Here is a 20,364-nt window from a genome sequence, read left to right on the forward strand (position 1 = left end):
AAATTGAGGCCCGGAGAGAAGGCTCAGGATAGCATGAATGCTGGCTATTTAGTTTAATTTTGAATGCTTGATTCATATTCAGACTGGTGGACGAGTATCGAACCAAAGATAGCAGAAGTGAAGTGTACGGAGTCAGTTCTCTCTCTTGTTCTTCCTGTTTTGAATATATTGAGTCTCTGAATGAAGAGATATAGCTGTTTTACTTTGATAGTATTTAACGAGGCTCTGGAGTAAAGGGCGGATTATATCGAATGGGAGCTAATTACCTTTCAAATCTGAATTTCTTTAAACTTATTTTAGCTAAATTATGATTTTTTAATAGCAAATTTCTTATAATGAAGGAATTAATTTTATAGAGTTGACGGGCCGGGATAAGTCTTCAGTCAAGACATAACATTTAAAGTAAATATAGTGATAGTAGACAATGAAGGGATTTTAACGTTGCTGAATCACATTTAAAAATATTATGGTTCCTAACACAATCAATTTACCTCAATCATAACCTTAAATTAAAAAAAAAATAAAGTTGAGAAATTGAAGCATAGAAACTTAAAAACACTGTAGAGAAGCCAAACTTACTACAGCAGTTATTAATTAATATGAGAATTTTAGACAATAAAAGGATTACTGTGCAGTGTTAATTCTGGAATTTTCTTTCCTGTAAAATTCAAGTTAATTGGTTTAATTTATTATTCCCTAGACTGATTAATTTCCATAGATTTAACTTGATTGAAAATGGCATGACTGCATTCAGTCGGTATATTAATATTTTCATTATCTTTATATTGGGTTAACACCTCAAACACTAAATATCCCTCGTCGAGTGCGCGTAGGCAAAACGGGAATACCCGTCTTACTTAAAGATAAGGTGAGATTGAGTTAATGATATAAGTTACTAGAAGGTCTGTAGGCGAAAGGGGAATAGGCCAAACGGGAAGACACCGGCTGAACTATCTCAATTGGAAAATACAAATCCTTCCATTTCAGGTTTTCATGTCTGGAGTTTTTTTTTTTTTTTTTTTTTTTCAGCTTAAATCAAAGAATACATTTGCATGAATTCCGGTTGATCAGGGTTTAGATGAGATATTAAATAAAGATGCACGGACAGCAGGTGGGTCAAAAGAATACAGTTTAAAACTTGGAGCAGTCAGTAAATACTACTTAACCGCAAAATATCGAGCTTCAGCCCTTGGGAAGATGCGAGAATTTGTAGAAATTATTCCAGGCAAGAAATACCAGCATCTAGATCTTCAGAAGACTCGTATTTATAAAGACGAAGAACAAGTCTTGGCCTTAGTTGAGCTTCTGCAGAATGAGTGAACCAATCCTTTCGATAAAAATTCCCGAAACATGTGTACATTTCAGCAGGCTTAGAAGCGACGACAGAAGTTCAAAATGATTTATTATTGGCAAGACAGGAACGGAGGAAAAGCTTACGAAGACTTCAAACATGATTGTTTTGAAAAGAACAAAAGTTTCTTTGACCCTCTTTAAAAATTCAGTTGTAAACATTCAAAAATAACCAAGAGACTAGGCTTAACCAAAAAAGAAATAATTTTAAAGACAGACAGAAATATTTTCGGAAATATGATTTTGATAGCAGAAAACTGTAATCTAAACATGAAGAAAGTTTTCAGTCATCCTATGGGTCCTTTGTCATGGAGACTAGCGAATCCTCCTGATGTTACCTTAAGGAAAACTAATAAAGCCGCACTAGCAAACTTTCTTGAGGGTATAATTTTATCTACTAACCATCCGCAATGTAAATCTGGACCAGTTATTTAGACAATGGAGCTTATTCGTAAGTTACATGGAGAAAAATGCACTTTTGATGAAATATCTCATTTAATACTGCTAGAAGTTTTGAGAGACCGAATAGATGTAGTTTTTGATACTTATATAGAGAAATCAATGAAGTCTACTGAAATAATTTTCAGAGGTGCTGAAGAAAGAATATAATTTCATTTTTTGAAGAGTACACATAAAGTACAAAACTGGAATCGACTCTAAAAAAGTAATGACAGGAAGAATAAGCTAACGAGATTCCTAGCAGAAAGTTGGCAGCAAAAGAAAAAATAAATGGATTTGAAAAAAAAAAAAAAAAAAAAAAAGTGTTCGTAACGTATGGGAGCAAGTGTTTAAAAATTACAGCAGATGTCAATGAAGTGCCAGAATTGTCATCTTCAAGAAGAAACTGATACGTGAATAATATTACAAATATTAAACATGCCTCACAAGAGTTTTCAAATGTCATATGTAAATCAAATGACACGGATGTGTTCGTTCTGTATGCATATGCGTCTGTGCACATTGAATATGAAAGTAATATTTACATTAAAATTGGAACAAACAACCGAAATCGACTTATTGATGTAAGGAAACTTGTCTCAATTTTGGGATCTCTTTTAGTGTCTGCTTTACCTTTCCTTCACACAATGACTGATTGTGATTCAGTTAGTGTTATGTATAGTCAAGGAAAATTAAAGGCAATTAAACTGTTGCGAAATTATTATGAATTTATATATTTATTTTTTTCCTTTGGAAGAGACTGGAATATAAATAGTAAATTTTTCAGCCAACTACAAAAGTTTGTTCACTTCCTGTATTTGACATATAAGCGTATTGATCAAGTAAATGAAAACGCGACCAATTATTTCGAAGCAAACGAGATGTAACCAATTCTGTTCAACTTCCTCTCTGCGAAGATAACCTCTATCAGCATGCTCTTAGAGCAACTTACCAATCTGCAACTTAGAAACGATGCCTGGAGAACTTTCCTGAAATTATCGAGCCTGATTATGGTTGGACAATTGACGAGATTCGACGTTTATCTGTTCAGTGGATGCCCGAATTACCAGCTCCGAAACCTGTCTATAGCCTTTTGATTGCCCTTGTTCTCATTCCTGTATGCTACCTAGCTGTTTTTGTTTTTTTAATAGACCCTAACATAAAGTGCACACCTGCTTGTAAGCTTGCCGAGTTTGACAACCTACCTCAAGCTGATCCTGAGGAGTATACAGTTAACGAAGTGATTGTGTTTTCAGATACTGAAGAGAACAACTAAAATTTGCAAGGTAAGTTTACATTTTAAGAGAGTAAAATAATATAAAATGTAGTTCATGTTACGTGCTTTTTGCAGAAGATAAATTTTGTTTTAATACTTAGATTTTTATTTGAGTTTCCTGATAGCCGCAGACCTTTGAACATGCAAGTGTTGATATTTCCGGCTGTATTATTGTTAGAATGTTCATAAATATATCAAACGAAAGCTAATTTTTCTTTTACCCAAAGCATTTTTTTCATAAAATCTTTTGTTGTCACGATTAATATAGATTAAATTAAACTTAAAGCGCTTCGAAATTCATTTTTTATTATTTTCCTCACATATCGTCAAGGATACGGCGAGAATGATGAGAACAATATTTGTTGCAAATATAATGATCTATCGAAAAAAGAGCGTTAAAGTCCGATAATCAGGAGCCGAGATATTGTCAATTTTATAAATAGACTCGGGCGCCAGTTTGATTCGATGCTATCTTGAAAAGCTACCGTTCCGAGACGGCCATCATAGATTTTCGTGGTCCTCAAGTACGAACATAATTGTGGTTTGAAGGAAATTTGGTACTCCCAAATTATACTCGAATCTTGTCTGGCGCATAGTCTCCTATCAGCACTGAGGATCTTCTGCCAACGTTGTGGAAGACCATGGATTCCATCGCGCTAGAACTTGGTGGACCCCGAAGAGAAGAAGGTATCAATTGCAGTTTGCACCTCTACTAGATTTGAACTGGCATCCTCTAGAATGATTGTCCAAGAAATGAAACAGGTGATCATCGGACGGTACAATGTCCAGGGAGTATGGTGGATGCAATAGTGTTCGCCATTCAAGCGTAGAATGGTGTCCCGGGTCATCCTAGCCACGTAGGGTTTCGCGTTCTCCTGTAACAGGACGACCCCTTTCGGATTCAGAATTTTGAGTTTTTCTCGAACACGTGATTATTTTGAATAGTGTCATTCTATATGCAACGAATTGATGTACACTTCTCCAAATCTTAATTACATGCGTGAATTTTTGTGAGTTTCTTTAAATAGAACGTTTGGCAGCAACTAATTCGAAGGGGAAACTTGTAGGAAACAAAAATCGAGACATCCGAACATAGCTTACAGTTCGCTGATTGAAATACTCAGGTCTCCTCTTGTTGCTTAATGCAATGTTACTTTCAGGGGAAAAAAAAAGTACTTAGCCAAAAAAGAAATCTTTGTTGAAATTAAAGAACACAAACACGCTTTTCTACTACATCGTATTAAAATATATTTTAAAGAAACAGTCATTAGGGAGTTCGTTAGCTACCAATATGATTGAAGGAAAACTCTACAGTTGTTTCAATAGCCATGGGTATTAAATTGTTTCTTTGTGTTGGGATTCAATACTTTTATATCTGGTTCGAATCCCACTGTGTGATCTTATTTTTTTTTCTATATTTTCTGTTATTCTTGCTTTCTTTTATTGTATGTATTACACAGGGATAATTGAGCACTTTCCAACCTAACCAAATATAAAAAGTCGCACAAGCGTGAAATCTTTTCTACATTTCCCAACGTAATTTCTTCTTAGTGCAAGTCCCTCCTTAGTGACCCATAAGATCTTCTTAAGCCTGAAAAAAATCCGGAGTTGTAGTATTCAGGAAGTCACTATCAGCTATAATAACTCCTTCATCACTAAAGAGCGTAATTATTATTATTATTATTAAACTAGGAGTAGAAAAATGTTTGTGGGTACTAAATTTGGTGATGCAACATTTTATTTCTTCGAAGTTTGCTGTTACATCGATAGCCTTTTTCTTTGTTGTCTTAAGTGTATCAAAGCGATTTAAAATAGCTTTTCATGGATACATTGCTATTTTTTTTTTTAAACTTAAACGCCTCTATATAAAGTAAGTTAAAAGCATTGAGGCTTTTGTACACGAGACTGCGTTAGTGTCCTAAATTTCAGAATATATAAGTCACAACGGGTAAAACCTAATGTCATTTGACATCTGACAATTAAAGCTAGCAGGTGTGCAAAAAGTGTTGGAATTCTTATAATTAAAAGTATTGCGCCGTGAAGGTGAGTGAAATTTCTGCAAAATTGCACTACATTTCACAATTGTATTTCGATAAAAGCACAAATGCTCCGCAGACCAGTGAAGAAATTTGTGCTGTTTATGGGCAACACACGTGATCGAAAGCAACAGCCAAAAGATGTTCAGTCGCTTTCATTCAGGAAATATCGATGTCCAAGATCCTCATCACAGTAGATAAATAATGACAGCAAAAGTGGATGATATTCTGGCTAAAGTCAAGCAAAACGGTGGGTAAGCAGTCATGATATTACAATTGGCCCAAACACTCATCACTAAACAGTGTTAAACCATTTGAAGAAAGCTGGTTTCAAAAAGATCGATGTTTGGGTGCTACAAGATTTGACTCAAAAACATTGGCTCAATCAAATTCAAATCTGCGAATCTCTACTGAAATATAACGAACTCAAACCATTCTGACGCATTTGATCATGGATGATAAAAAGTGGATAGCTTACAACAACGGTGTGCAAAAAAGATCGTGATCGAAGTAAGAAGTAGTTCCACAGTCTGTGGCAAAGTTCACACTGATGCCTAGAAAGGCTATGCTGTGCGTTTAGTGAGATTCAAAGGGCATCGTGCACCACAAGCCATTGCCGCTGGGCAGAACAATAGATTCGGATCTGTACTGTCGTCATTTAGTGTGAATGCACCTAGCAAATCAAAACAGGCCGAAACTGGTCAATAGAAAAGGTGTCGTATATTACACTGACAACGCCAGACCGCATATATCCTTAATGAGCACTCAGAAATTGAGAAAACTTGGCTGGGATATTTTAACCCACTGTCCGTGTAGCACAGACCTGGGGCCGTACAGACTATTATTTGTTTTGGTTTCTGCAGGATTTTCTGAATGTTGAAAAGTTAGTTTGAAAACAAACATGTCAAAATAAGCGTCATAATTTTTTAAATTAGAAATCACAGAAGTTCTACAGTGACGGAATTATGGTGTTGCCGAAAAAAATGTCAGAAATCATCAAACAAAATGGCGCATTGTGTGTGTTTCAGAATTTTATTTTCAACAATACATCACAATAGATATTTTCAATCTTGACCTCCAAACGGTCAAAACTCTTTAAACAACCTGATAGTTTGCAATCGTGTATTTCACTCACCGCAGTACCGTTTGATAGAGAATCCATCCAAAAAATTCGTTCACAGTTAAAAAAAAAAAAAAAAAAAAAAAAGAAAAAAGAAAAAAAAAGAAATCACTTTACCCAGAATGGTCTTACGTGAAGTATTTTGGGAGTGTGGATGAGATTTATTTTTATCTGCTTTGAAACCTCCCTGTATTCTCTTTATAAAGCTAAACGACGTGCTAATAAGCGAGTACTCCTGTCATCTTCCAGAAAAGTTAATAAATCCAAACGTGTTTGGGCTGTACTGGAGGAATAGTTGATGTATCTTAGCTTCGGCTGAGAGCGATTGGTAAACTCTGGGAAGTATACCTGTAAAAAAGCATTGCACTCGCTGCTGGCTATGTCCAGTATTTAGAACTTTGGGAACCTGTCTGGCCGATACTTTCCTCATGCTCAGCCACAGATGTGCGCTCAGAACTTCGCCAATGTATGTTGTAACGTCTTACATATAATGCAAATAGTTCCTCTAATAGAACTAGCACAGATACCAATGAGGAGGCTATTGGAGCTAATCGAAAACGGAGGGACAGAAAAATACCATGTGGCAATATACGTAGATATAAGGGAGGTTTTGCCAAGCTATGGTGGCAATCACTATTCAAACAATTTAAAGAATGGGAGTACCAAATACCTTGCATGAATTAATGATAGATTACTGTACTGACAGAAACAACATAAAAAGCTCCAAATAAAAATATAATTACATACAATATAAAGAGATGCACACAAGGATCCAATGTGAACCAACAATGTGGAATATGGTAACAGATCCATGCTTGAAATGTCTCGAACAACTTGAAGAAACAGAGGGAGTGATACTGTATGCTGATGACATCGCAGTGTTTTCAACATCAAGGCGAGAAATAAAAAGAAAAGGGATTTAATATTCGAAAAACCACAAATATGGTTCTTTACAAATAACTTAACTCTTTCAGAAACAAATACGAAATATACAATCTTGACTTCTTCGTATCGTAGGCTAAAGAATTCTTTCGTTACGGAATACAATCGCTGGCTGAGCAATAGCACACGGCGACTATTTTGATTAACTAGATATTGTAGTTTTCATTCCTGGCCTTTGGAGATGATAACTTGATCGAACACTTCATTCGCACCAAGCTAATAACACTATTATATTTCTGTTTTGCGTAGTATTATTATTGAAAATAATTATAGCAGAGTTCAAGGGCATCATCCCCAATCGGTTTGCATGATGGCAACACTAAATTTGCAGTTTAGTTTGCGACATTCGATATGACACCTAGATTTTGCGATATGACGTCAGTGAAGCAAATTTTTTGTTGTGGAATCATCTAGCCCTCGTATATATATTTCCAATATACTCATCACCATAATACCTTAACGCATAATTTACATTGCGCTGTGATCAGTTACTTTTGTGATTACTGATACGGAATGAGGCCCCAAGTTAAATTTACTTCGAAGAATTTTTTTGGTTGACTACAAAACGAGTTAAGGATAAGGAAAAAAAATAATAACAATATTTCATTCAACAACACCATAATATTTTATTACTTTACATTAATGTACAAAATTTAACCCCCTAACCTTTAAAAAAAATTAACAGGGGGTTAGGTGCTTCTAAGTTAGTTCTCGTCTATTCTGCTAATTTAAATAAACTCATATTCAATTAAAACACCTCCCCACGACTAGAATGTTCCTAACCTACAGGACCAAGCTCGGTTCCTTTCTAGGTAACTGGCACCGACAGCTTAGCATGACTGCTGAAGCCTTCTTCTACCTTCCCAGAATTCTTTGCTAATAATAGTTGTGGCACTGTACAATTTCATCCACAAAAGTACTTTCCGAACATATAAAATCAAAACATCCAAATTTTAAATTTTAATAATTCTGTATAAAAGAAAATCTCTATATAAGCCTTTTTACACAATTTTTTTTTCACTTGATTTTTTTTTCTCTGAAAATGAGATGAAATGTAAAATACATTTAAATATAAGTTTACATAACTAATAGAGATGATGTAAAATTTAAAATATGTATATTTGTATCGTTAAAAATTGAAATGTTTTTAATTCACTTCGAAGTACTGGGAAAATTTAGATGAAACTAAAGTGACAGAAGTATAAATTCATATTCATTTTCTTGTAAGTGCGAAAATGTCATTTCATTGAAAAGGAAGATAAAAAGCAAGTATAAGGATTTTCAAATACAGCATTATATTGTTCTGTGAGAACTGGAAGAACTGGTACTTTCTAAAAGCAGTGCAATCATACTCTACAATGGCATTTTTTTAAATATATCAAAACATGAATCTCATATATTTTTCTCACACTGCATTTTTTCCCTTTAGCATACACATTTAAACACAATGAATCCACATTCATATATTTTATTTGTATTTGAAAAAGCCTCAGTCAGTCCAATTTTTACTCAAATTTTACCCAAGGAACATATGGAATGAAAGAAAGAAACAAAATAGTGCCACACTAAAAATCCACTGAAACGATAACCTGTTTGTCTTCTAACGTATTTATTTAAACACTCAAACAGTCTGCGGCTGTCCTGGTGAATTAAAAGGAAGAAAAAAAATAAAACAATATAGCGCTTTTAGTGGTCAACAGTCCATAAAACTCAATTTACGGAAAGAAGACAAACACAATGTCAGCAAAGTCATAATGAAAGAGAAAAAAAGGAGCTTCTATAACATTAACACGTCTAAAAAAAGTAATAACATTATAAAATAATAACTGATTTTAAACATTTTTGTAATATGGCAAATTATTTGAGCATATAGTACACTGGCATACTTCAAAACATCCATAATTCATTCTCTCATACAACACATAGTACAAACAATGTACATGACCAGATACTGATCATACAATAATAATAATGAACACGTGAAATCTGTATTCAGGGAGGCCCATGAACACGCACTCATTTAGACATTATCTTTCATGATCTATGCAAAAGAAAATTATATTACAATTAACTCATTAAACAGAATATAAAATTTCATTTCATCAGAACATAAAATTTCAAAATGTCTTTGTGTGTGCACGTAAATGCATTTTGTGTGTGTGTGTGTGTGTGTGTGTGTAATATGAATATTCAAAGTTCTGCGTTACAGTATGGTGAAAGGTTTTTTTTTTTTTTTTTTTTTTTTTTTATGTAGTGTGAGAAACTCAGTTTCTCTTGTAATTAATTCATTAAATCTGGAATGTTCATGCATATAATAGGCCAAATTTGAATTCTGTATAATACAGTAAAAGGTTGTCCTCTATTGTAAAACAAGATGTTAATAATGTTAATTTAACGAACCTTTGATAAGAACAAACTTATTTGTATATCAGTAACAAGTGACAAATGCATACTAATTAATAATTCGAAAATGATTCGGACTTTCACTATGATAAAGGTGTCACTCACCGCAATATTTAAATGACAGAGGTATGTTTACATTAAAATATTATCTATAAAAGTACACGTAACATAAATGGTTACTGTTGTGTAAAATACACATGGGTATTCCAGAATTCCTGCTACAACGTTAAAAAGGCGATTATGCCAAAACCAAAATGTTTACATGAAGAAAACTTACTGACCACTCAATGTTACAAGTCTTACAATACCTAGGAAAATAAACTCTGATTTTATTTTTTTTAGTTTAAGTCTCATAATTATGCTCCAAGGATAAAGGAGACTGTGACGATGACTGGAGAAAGTGGGAGGAAACTGAAAAATCCAGAGAAAACCTCCTTGCACCTTCTTTGTCCACCAAAACCCAACTTGGGGGGTGGGGCTTAAATCGCACCAGGGACCACACAAACCAGAGGAGAGCGCTCTATCTCAAGCCACCGCGACCCCCTAACGCATTTGGTGTTTCTGGTATATAGAGAAAGCAGTTTAGAAAATCTTAAAATCACACTTTGAACTAGTCGATAGTGTCTAATTCTGAACACTGTAAGAGAAATTGTTCATATTGATAGCTGTATGTGGGAGATGATTTGAGATTCTCTACCTCCTCTGAAACTCATCACACACTGTTCTGCATCCCCCAAGAGTCTATAAATTCGTTTGCAAGGATTATTAACTCCGAAACAAAGCTGCTTTTCTACTTCTCACATTTTTTTTTTCCTCTGTGTGAGAAAGAAAGAACAGAATCACCTTCCATACAGTACAAGAGGAATCTCGAAATATCCCGGTATATTTTTCATTACAAATTTTTGCATTTCAATATGGTATCTAACAATTTTTGATGTAAAATATACGAAAATTTATTTTTATTTATTTATTTATTATTTATTTTTCTTTCTTTTTTTGTGACCGATGTACAATTTGTCCTTTATTTATATGTATGAAAGTAAACTGACATTTTGTTCTATCTAAGCCTAGAAGACTTATGATCAAAGAATTTTTAATTGGGGAATGCATTAACTAAAGAATACGCGATTCCTAAATTTGTTATTAATAATATAACTCTGGGTAGCAGTGAAAAGCCGACTATTATCAGTGATAAACAAATCAAATGATCAAAAAACAATTGTATCCAATGATCAACGAACTAAAACTGTTCAATAATAGGCGTGTTCTTAAGGTGTTGAAACCTCCATAAGTCATTTAAAAACGCAAGACAATAAAGATAATTCATGGAATAATAAGAACGCTAGAAAATCACCTTATTGGATTGCTATATAGAACAATCAACACACAACAAAACAGTGTTCTTTACACGTAACGAAAACGAACGAAACTAAATGTTGACCAAAGTGGAAATTAAAAGTTCTCGAGAGAGGTCAACTTGAACAAAGGCAGTCTCACACATTCACACATCGTAAATTCATATAACACTATATTCATATCCATGTGGTAACTGATGAACGAACTGGCAGCATCACAAAGTAATTATATCAAGGTGTCAACTTGGTTCCACATCTTTCTATAAAAAAGCATATAAGTTTTCTTTCTGCCTTTGCTTTTTCACACACAAATCAGCATTCTAACACATGAATTCCGAAATCACAACTCAGATGTCCCTGTCAGTGCTGAAAGTGCCGGATACAGAACTAAAACCACACACATCATTATTAACATTAATGGTATGGCACTGCAGATTATAACCTGCCAGAGAGAGAAAAAGTTATTACACAGTGACATCACACATAAAACACATATATACAATTCACTATGAATATTACATGTGTTTTACCTCAGCTAACTTTCTTTTAGTAAATCTGCAAACAGTCAAAGTGTACTACGTGATAAATAGTAACTATATGTTCACACAGATTATTACATTAACGTTGAAAAAAATCAATTAACTATCATAAAGTAGGTGCATATGCATAAATAAACTTTTAAAGAGAAGCAAGCACAGGATATTTAGCTAAAGCAGTGAAAACTTACAACTTACAAAAAACAGAACACTAGTTACGAACTCAAAATTACACTAGTAAAAACAATAGTAAAAGTTCAAGAATTCACGTTTACATTGCTACAAGTTGTACTTTAAATTAGGAAATAAGTCTGGGAAAAGATTGACCATTGGATGGATGAAAATATCCAAGTCAATAATACCGTATTATATTTCTGAAACACTTACCAATTAGTATTCTCTAATACAATTAAAGAAATTTCAAGATTTGCACCATGACATACAGTAGCTCTGTCAACTACAGTAAATATATTAAATACTGTAGTGAATAAGTACGCAAAGCTTTGACACGTAATTCGAAGAACGGAACCTCTTTCGAAAATCAAGGGGAAGGGCAATTGCTTCCCTCCTGCCCACCGCTAGGGGTACCCATGTATGGAAGCATGCACCAATATATTGTATATATATATATATAAGCTTTATAGTAATACATTCGTCTAAAAACACCTTAACATTAAAATATAAGTTAATCGCCAACATAGAAAGTACTTTAACTTACAACATGAAAATATACTAAATGCGTCAAATTACATCTTACAGTGTTGTCAGCGCGCACGTCAACTCGAGAACGTTAAACTGTCGATTTTAGTCATTCGAATTAGGATTTAAAAACTATCCCGTGTTTGTTCAACTACCTCCGTTTCTATTGCTACTCTAATAATAAAAATACTTTAAAACATTATTTAGGTGGTTTTATCATCAATGTTTTTTGATAAGAGTCTTAATCGAGAAATTAATGATTGGAATATTAATACAGCTTTGCTTGGAAAACAACTGAATCCAATTTACAGTTTTATAAAGTCATATATCTTTTGATCAATTGGAACCAACGTTTAACTTCATACTAAAATTTATGTTTAGGTATCCTCATACGTATATATATACTTATAAAAAAATAAATAAATCTAAGTTTGCGTTGGTTATTAAAACTTTACCATGTGAAATCACAAGAACTAATATGTCAGTGTTATTGCTTTTCACTGACTTTAAAGATGACCTCTGACAGATAGCTGCATGTGTTGGAAACGAGACGAAAAGCACGGTGGTTCTCCAACCACTGCAGTATTCTTTCACGCTGTTTCTAGGCAACCACGGTCACATGACCGCGCTGTTGCCGGTTGAAAATTTGTCAAACAGTTGTTTCTGTTATGATATAGTAGGGTCTGTCTAATAGATGTTTGAGTATGTGCTGATTTTAGTGTTCTTTCCGAATTATTAGTAATAGTTGATTGTGAATAAGTTTCTGTGTTTACAAAAGAAAGATAAATATAAAGACTGAAATTACTGAAATAACATAAAATATAAAAAAAAATGCTTCAACAAGCAGAAGTCAGTCACAGAAACGAACGGTGCTATTTCGAGACGAGAAAGGAAACAAAGGTACCCTTTTCCTCGTAAAACAGTTGATCATGCACATCTCGAATGTTTTGAATGTCAGTGAAAGAACTATTACAATATCCTCGTCACCGCCGGAAACCTCGGAGGTACAAACAATAATTATCTTTCGGTATCACAACACCTGGTACAAAAAGGTCACGAGCAAGTCTAAATTCAACTCTAGATGAGTTCACGAAGAATGCAATTCGATGTTAGCTTATAATTAAAAACTTTAAAATCTTTCCTTAATTCGTTGCAGAAAGATAGTTTATTCACAGGTGGGAACACAACTCTGCACAAAGTACTTAAAAGATAGGGTTTCAAGACAAGAAATTTTTAGGAAGGAAGTTTTTATAGAGGGAGGATATAGTTGTTATGCGGTTTCGTTTTTTGAAGGAGATGGCAAATACTGAACCTGAGAGAATAGTATGGTTTGACGAAACATGAGTAAAAACTTATTACTCCAACAGCAAATACGACTGATTTCACGCATACCAGTTCGAATTGGCAAATGTTTTTTTTTTTTTTTTTTTCAAACATGCAGACAGGTGAGAGGTTTCATATCGAATTGTCTTGTCCTGTTTTATATGATGTAAGAGAACAGAAATTCCGGATTTTGTGTAAACTCAAAGTAAAACCAAGTTTATTGATCTATTATTTATTTTTCCTCTAGATTCATGAACGGAGGGAGGGATTCAAAGCACTCAATCTCATCCTTTCAGAATATGTGTGATTTTTATATATTTACATTAATACAGTAAATGTTTATTTTTCCATACTGTTTTGCTCTAGGGGGTTAAATCCCGAAACCCACCCCTAGCATACGGCATTGTTTTGAGAACTATTGTTGGTTTTATTTGGAAATCATCCTTCCTATCAAATTACTACTATTTTAGAATTATGACTTGTTAACCGTCCTAAGTTTGCCGTAGGAGCTGCTACCTCTCTGGATGCAGAGCCGTTAGCAACAACGTCTTCAATACACCACGTGCTTTCTCGAACTGTCAGAAGCCAGCAGCTTTTGTTAACTCGAGAGTAGCAAATGCAAAAAACTTACCAAACTGCGTTGTCATTTATAAATTAGAACTACGAAGCTAAAAACAACACACAAATTTGAAATGTTATTAATTAACCTAAGAGACTGATTACAATTTAGCAATTACTGGTGCATAAAATCCGACAAAGGTAATACATTCTCCATTACTGACAAGAGGGATTACAAATAAATTCATATCTAAAGTTAAGAGTACTGATTATGTTTTTCCATCAATCCACTCAACAGGGAATGTCATTAATTTATTACGTGAATCGTGGTTGACTACTGACTAATTAGCAAAATGCCACGCATTGATGCTCCCTCAACTTCCGGTCAGATTCGACTTACAAAAGGTTCACAAAGTTGGCGTTCCGCTCACGCCCATCATATTAGGCAGAAGACACTAAACATGTGACACAGAAAGTAAAGTCACTAATAAGTTCAAATATTCGATCAACAATAGCCAGGACTTACAAACAAAACTGTGCACTTTGGTCAATAGATCAATTGAAAACAGCCTTAACAGATGTAGTCGACATATTTAATTTTATACCTATAAACTTGGCAATAGAATGCACCCAAAGGTGTTAGAAATATTATTTCAATGATTTTTAGATGTTTATGAAATTACAAACCTTAGAATTATGCTTCTTCACCAACTGTTTTACTTTTGAAACAAAATCTACAAACGGCTGAAAGTTCGACCATAGACAAACAGTTCCCTTCTCTAATAGCTAACAGTTATGGACAAATTCGAAAACATAATCCTACAAAACATTAGTATAAACACAGTACGTCACATATTATACATATGGGTGATACCGCTTCACATGCACAAAATGGATTAAGAAGATTTACAGAATCTACAAGGGAGATTCAACAAAATCCACCCGAACAGTATAAATTTGTGTCTGAGCTAGAAAGCAACAGTGTTTTTTATTTATTTATTTATTTATTTATTTGACGATTACCATGCACAACAACAAATTCATCACAAAATTCTGAAGAAAAGCTAACGCATGCGACTGTCTTTCATTCATTACAAATCAGACCATTCAAAACTTGAGCGAACATTGGATTAACTTCTTCTTGAAGATTTACAGAGTAGTTTCACATGAATAAGATCTTCAAGACGAAATTAGTTTTGGTTTTGAATAAAGAACGGGTATAAAACTGAAACATTTCAGAACTTCAAGAAACAGGCCTCTACTATTTTCATGAACAACCGAAGAAAACCTAACGTAAGAACAACTTTATAAATGGATATAATTTCCCTTTGGTAAGGGTTGGCTTATAGACTTCGAGAAATACTGTAGAACATAAATTAGGATTTATAGTTCCCATTAAATCTCTCAAAAGTTTGGACAAATCATTCACAGATTATGAGAACTATTTTGTTGACAATCTGACTCACTCGGGAGTTAACCACGCCTGTTGCGAATCCGATGTCATTTACATAGCTACGACTAAAAGAAATGTTGAGACGAGGATTAAGGAATGTGTTAGGAACGTTCAAGAGGAAAAAGCTGCGGAATAAGAACTATCGAAAAATCCCAGCGTGTTTTTAGCACAGGATTAAGAAGTAAAAATCATTCACAAAACTGATTCGTTGGTTAAATTTAAACAAACAAAATCTGGATAAACACTAGGATTACTATTCAACAATTTCAACAGCAAGTTTTAAGAACATATAATTTACCTATATAAATATTTTACAAGAATTAGAACGTAGGTCATAAAATGTTACGTACTACAATAATAGAATATCTAGAAAATTCTATATACATTATCTACAAATTCGTGGCAGTTTTACCTTAAAAATTGCACAACGAAAATTGCAATTTTCTGGTTATTCAGCAAATACCTTCTTAATGTTGAATCTGGCAATGATGACTTCCTATGCATATCTGTGGTTATTTTGTGACCAGTATAGATATCAAAATTCACCTTACTTTTTTTTTTTTTTTTTTTTTTTTTTTTTGTGCGAGTATGTGTGTGCGCGCGCTTTTTGACCTATATTATATTTAGAGAAAAATTATCGGCTTGTTGTTCTAACAACAAACGAGTATTTTAATAAATGAATTCGAAAGACTAGAATGGTTCATTAACTTTAATACACATCATTTACAGCAGGAAAGTGAATATACTTTGTAAATGAAATGACGACAATGATATATATATATATATATATATATATATATATATATATGCATGCTTTAGGGATGTAAGTACTTTTTGCGAGAACATTTGCTGACTGATGAAGTTGGTAGCGTCCATCGAAACTGCTTTAGCAGTAATTTAAAAACCGGTGCAGTGTGATAAGCTCTATTTTTGTTTTCTCTTTCTTAATTTAGCAGCATGTGCCAGTTGCGTACTTCAACTTATTAATCAAACCATGTAAAGCTTGCTTCAAGTAGTCCAGCAAATAACATTCTAACTGCAATTTGTAGTTCTTTTTCGAAGGTCCTCAGACAAATGTTACAACTGATGGCGTTTAATGAGAAGGATGTATGTATGTAAGTTGGTTGGTTGAATTCGGGTGTAATGTTCCCCTTTCAGCACCGACACTATAAGACATGGACCTAGTTTAACGTAATCCGAACCACATAAGCTCCCACTGGCAATGGAACCCGGTATGCTATTCACACATTAATGAGGAAACTCTGAGTGTATATCATAACTAATAAGTGGGAGAGTACACTACAGAATGTTGTTAAGCATATACAACTTCAGATTGTACAACATCAGTCTGTACTAAATATGGTGTACAATTTATTTATTTATTTTTCAAAGACATTGTATTTCAAATAACTAGTTTCAAATATTATCAAACATAAATAGCTAACTCGGCAAACACATACGACCTCCAAGCCACACTCACACGACCAGTCACAAAAATGTGTAACAAATTAACACTTCCAAATTCATCAGAAAGTATGCAATACTTATAAAAACTTGGTACTTGTGGCTACTAATTTCAAAGTTTTTAGTAAGTGTTGGATGTGAATGCAACATCCAACTGGTGTTATTATATTGATTAATTTTATGTTTTTATATTACCAAATTTTCATTGTAGTGTTGCAAAATCTGAAGATAAGAAGACTGAACAACTTGAATACATTCATTCATTCATTTTCATACACAAACTACTGCTTCCTATACATCTATAAGGTAACTACTCCATGTGATAAGATTGTATGAGGTATTCGAGGCAGTAAGGGTGAAATCAACAGAAGTTACATGCAAACTGAATGCTCGGAAATTACATTTGAGGTGTTACAAAATGTAATGAGGTGTTACAAGTAGTAATACAAAAGTGCTCCATTGCAGCCTGTTCTCGTGTCTAATATGTATAGTTTACAGGAGTCGTTCCTTTTTCCCCTTAGAAAATACAGTCGCAAAATACTTGGTCCGTTCAGAGTGATTTTTCAGGAAACAATTGTTTGTTGACTTCACCCTTACTACCCGGAATGCCTATGATTCAAAATGGTACTTTAGAAAATCAATTACATCAAATTTTATAAAAATGAGTACATTCAAACGCTAAAGTGCAAAAAACCTTTAAACGCAGTATATTACGTCCGTCATTAACACTGAGAATCCTATTCTTGTAATACACGTATTTCTGAATACACAGTAGTATGTATTACAAATTTCGTAGAACTTGAAAAAGAAAACCGAGGCAAGACGTTACAAATACATCTAGAGCAATCCAAAGAAATCATAACTGACAGTTACAAACTACAGCTTTTAATATGGAAGTGTGTGTATCAATGGATGAGTCAAGCAATTTTGTAAACAACGAATATAAAATGTTCCAAACTTGCATTTATGATTCCAAACACAATGGTTCCTTGTTAAAGAAAGTTTCTCTACCTTTGATCGAGTTATTCTTTAACGTTTTTTGTTTCGGCTATTTAGACAAAACTTCCAATTCTTTCTTACATTATTATAACATTTATCAGTCAATGAAAAAAAAAAAAAAGAAGAAGAAGAAGAAGACTGCAAGTCCCATACGTAACACATTTGTTTGAAACCTAGCAGAAACAATTGATGGCGGAAAGGTATCATGCTTGACCCATCCATTATGAATATTAACTATTTCGAGTTGATTAATATAAATATGTTCTGAACAATTATCAAGTGAAAATACTACATTACTACTGTGGAAATGACTGATGTCAGTGAAGAAAAGAATAAAACGTGCACATGCCGAGACAAAAAGAACAATCTCCGAACAAACTTAGTGATACATCTTGATGAAGCATGCTCTGAAACTTAGAGTACATGAACACATAAGAAAAATGAGTACATATGTACTGAGTAAATGAGTACTTAGAGTACATGAGCGTAAACACATAGGAAAAACATAGTCAAAGAAACATTAATCTTTGTAAGTTAAAAATGGAGATTATCAACTACATACAGATAAAGCGATTTACGAATTCAATGAAGCGGGAGCTTATACAGAGACACGACCGGTTAAACATCTCTTAATTGTATTAATATGGCTTTCCAGAGGAGTACTACAAATTCAAGGAGCTTTCTTCCAATCATACATGGTGGGTAGTCAATACGGATATTCCCTTCTCTTAAGAAAATGAAAACTCAAGCCTACTTACTGTGGAGGGTGTGAGTGATCAGTTGAAGGAAACTCTGTGACACAATTCCCCAAACATATAGTCAGTATCAACGGGATTGGTTTCTGCCTTATCTACTCGACAAGACAATAGAAATGTGAAATACAGTGTGGAACAAGTGAAACCTGAACTCAACTACGACTATAACGAAAATCCATTTTGTTTAGGTAAAATAACACTGGGACTTTCTTTAAAAATAATTCAATAAGCCATTATTTAATAATAATAATAATAATAATAATAATAATAATAATAATAATAATAATAATCTCTTGTAAATTCTGCTAAAATTTATACTTTACCTAAACTTGTAAATTGTTTAATAATGTGTAAAGCCATTAATTTAGCAGTGTATAAATTAAAAGTATACATTGAAAAAATAACAAATTTCAGCTTCGTTTACATGAATAATCCAAGTATGCATTTACATTTTCTGTAAAATATCAGTTTATATTTATTGTATTTTATTTTGAAGAAAGTGAATACAAATGCTCCTCTTGATTGAAAAACAGGTAAACACATAGCCGTTCCACCTCCACATGAAATGGATATCACAGTATTTGCGATAATAAAAGTGATTCATGTAGGTTTCAGATCCCTGAACTGGAGGCAAGTAATACAAATGTTTTTATACATACTTCTAATGAAAAAGTTACGAAAACAATTAGATGCCAATAATATCTGAACTCCAAACTTCCACCAAACCACACTTTAACTGGTTGCCACTTGAAATTTACAAAACTAGATTACCTCAAATTGTAAAATGTATATGAGGGTGGCAGGCAAGTTTAAGTTACACAATGATATGTAAACAACTTCTTTTATACTTCTATTAATTTCTACGTGTGGTCTGAGAATAGTAATGGCTTGTTGCTAAAATAATTACCGCATTTAAAAAAAAATAGAAGACACCAATTAGTAACATTCTTTTATTCAGATTAGTGATCTAATATTTAGAAACATTTCTAACTTATTCCTGAATTTTCGTTAATTTTTCTCTCAGAGAATACTTTTAATTTTTTGTTATATATACAGGGTGCTAATGAACTATACCGACAAACTGTAAGAGGTGATTCCTCACATCGAAATAAATCAAAAAGTTCCTATGGATCTGTGGGGAAAAGTCCATAGTTTCAGAGCTAGGGCTGTCCAAAATCGCGAAAAAGCCGAATATCAAGAGGTCCTATTTCGAATTCGAGAAATGGTGGAGTTATGGTCCTTATCAGCGTAAAGGAAGTCACGCACACACAATCCAAAAATGCATATTTCATTAATGTTCAATGGGTGTGCAGAGTATTCCCTGCCCGGTGAAATTCCCAGCCATGCCATCAAACGAATCTTGAAATATGCTCTGACTTTATGATTGGTCCAAAGTAGGCAAACGATATGCCTTCACAGCAGTGAACACGGAATCCTTTGGCACGATGTCGGAAGTGTTACGGATCGTCAACAGCACGGTCTCTCGTACTCGGGAAAAAGCATGCTGCGGTGTTTTCTTTCACGCTTGTAAGTAAAGAAACCGTGAAATATACCGCGACGAAATACATCGCATCACATGTTATTCCGAACACACGCACAAAAAAACACCATGGAGCTGCCGGTTCCTAACACTTCCGACTTCCCTCCGAAGTACTGG

The 20,364-nt window shown here is 33.7% G+C and overlaps 1 protein-coding gene across 7 annotated transcripts in view; it reads right to left on the bottom strand.

Moving 5' to 3' along the window:
• Positions 1-7,763: 7,763 nt before the first annotated feature.
• LOC145688174 (uncharacterized) overlaps positions 7,764-20,364 on the bottom strand; it is a 296,608-nt gene continuing 284,007 nt past the window's right edge. For all 7 annotated transcript variants that reach the window (XM_081762022.1, XM_081762021.1, XM_081762023.1 and 4 more), the window contains one exon: positions 7,764-11,362. In XM_081762022.1, coding sequence (XP_081618148.1) covers positions 11,261-11,362 — 102 coding nt within the window. In that variant the 3' untranslated portion in view covers positions 7,764-11,260. The remainder of the gene's footprint in view (positions 11,363-20,364) is intronic.

The sequence above is a fragment of the Thermobia domestica genome, chromosome 6 (genome assembly GCF_964235325.1).
Source record: "Thermobia domestica chromosome 6, izTheDome1.hap1.1, whole genome shotgun sequence".
Lineage (NCBI taxonomy): Eukaryota > Metazoa > Arthropoda > Insecta > Zygentoma > Lepismatidae > Thermobia > Thermobia domestica.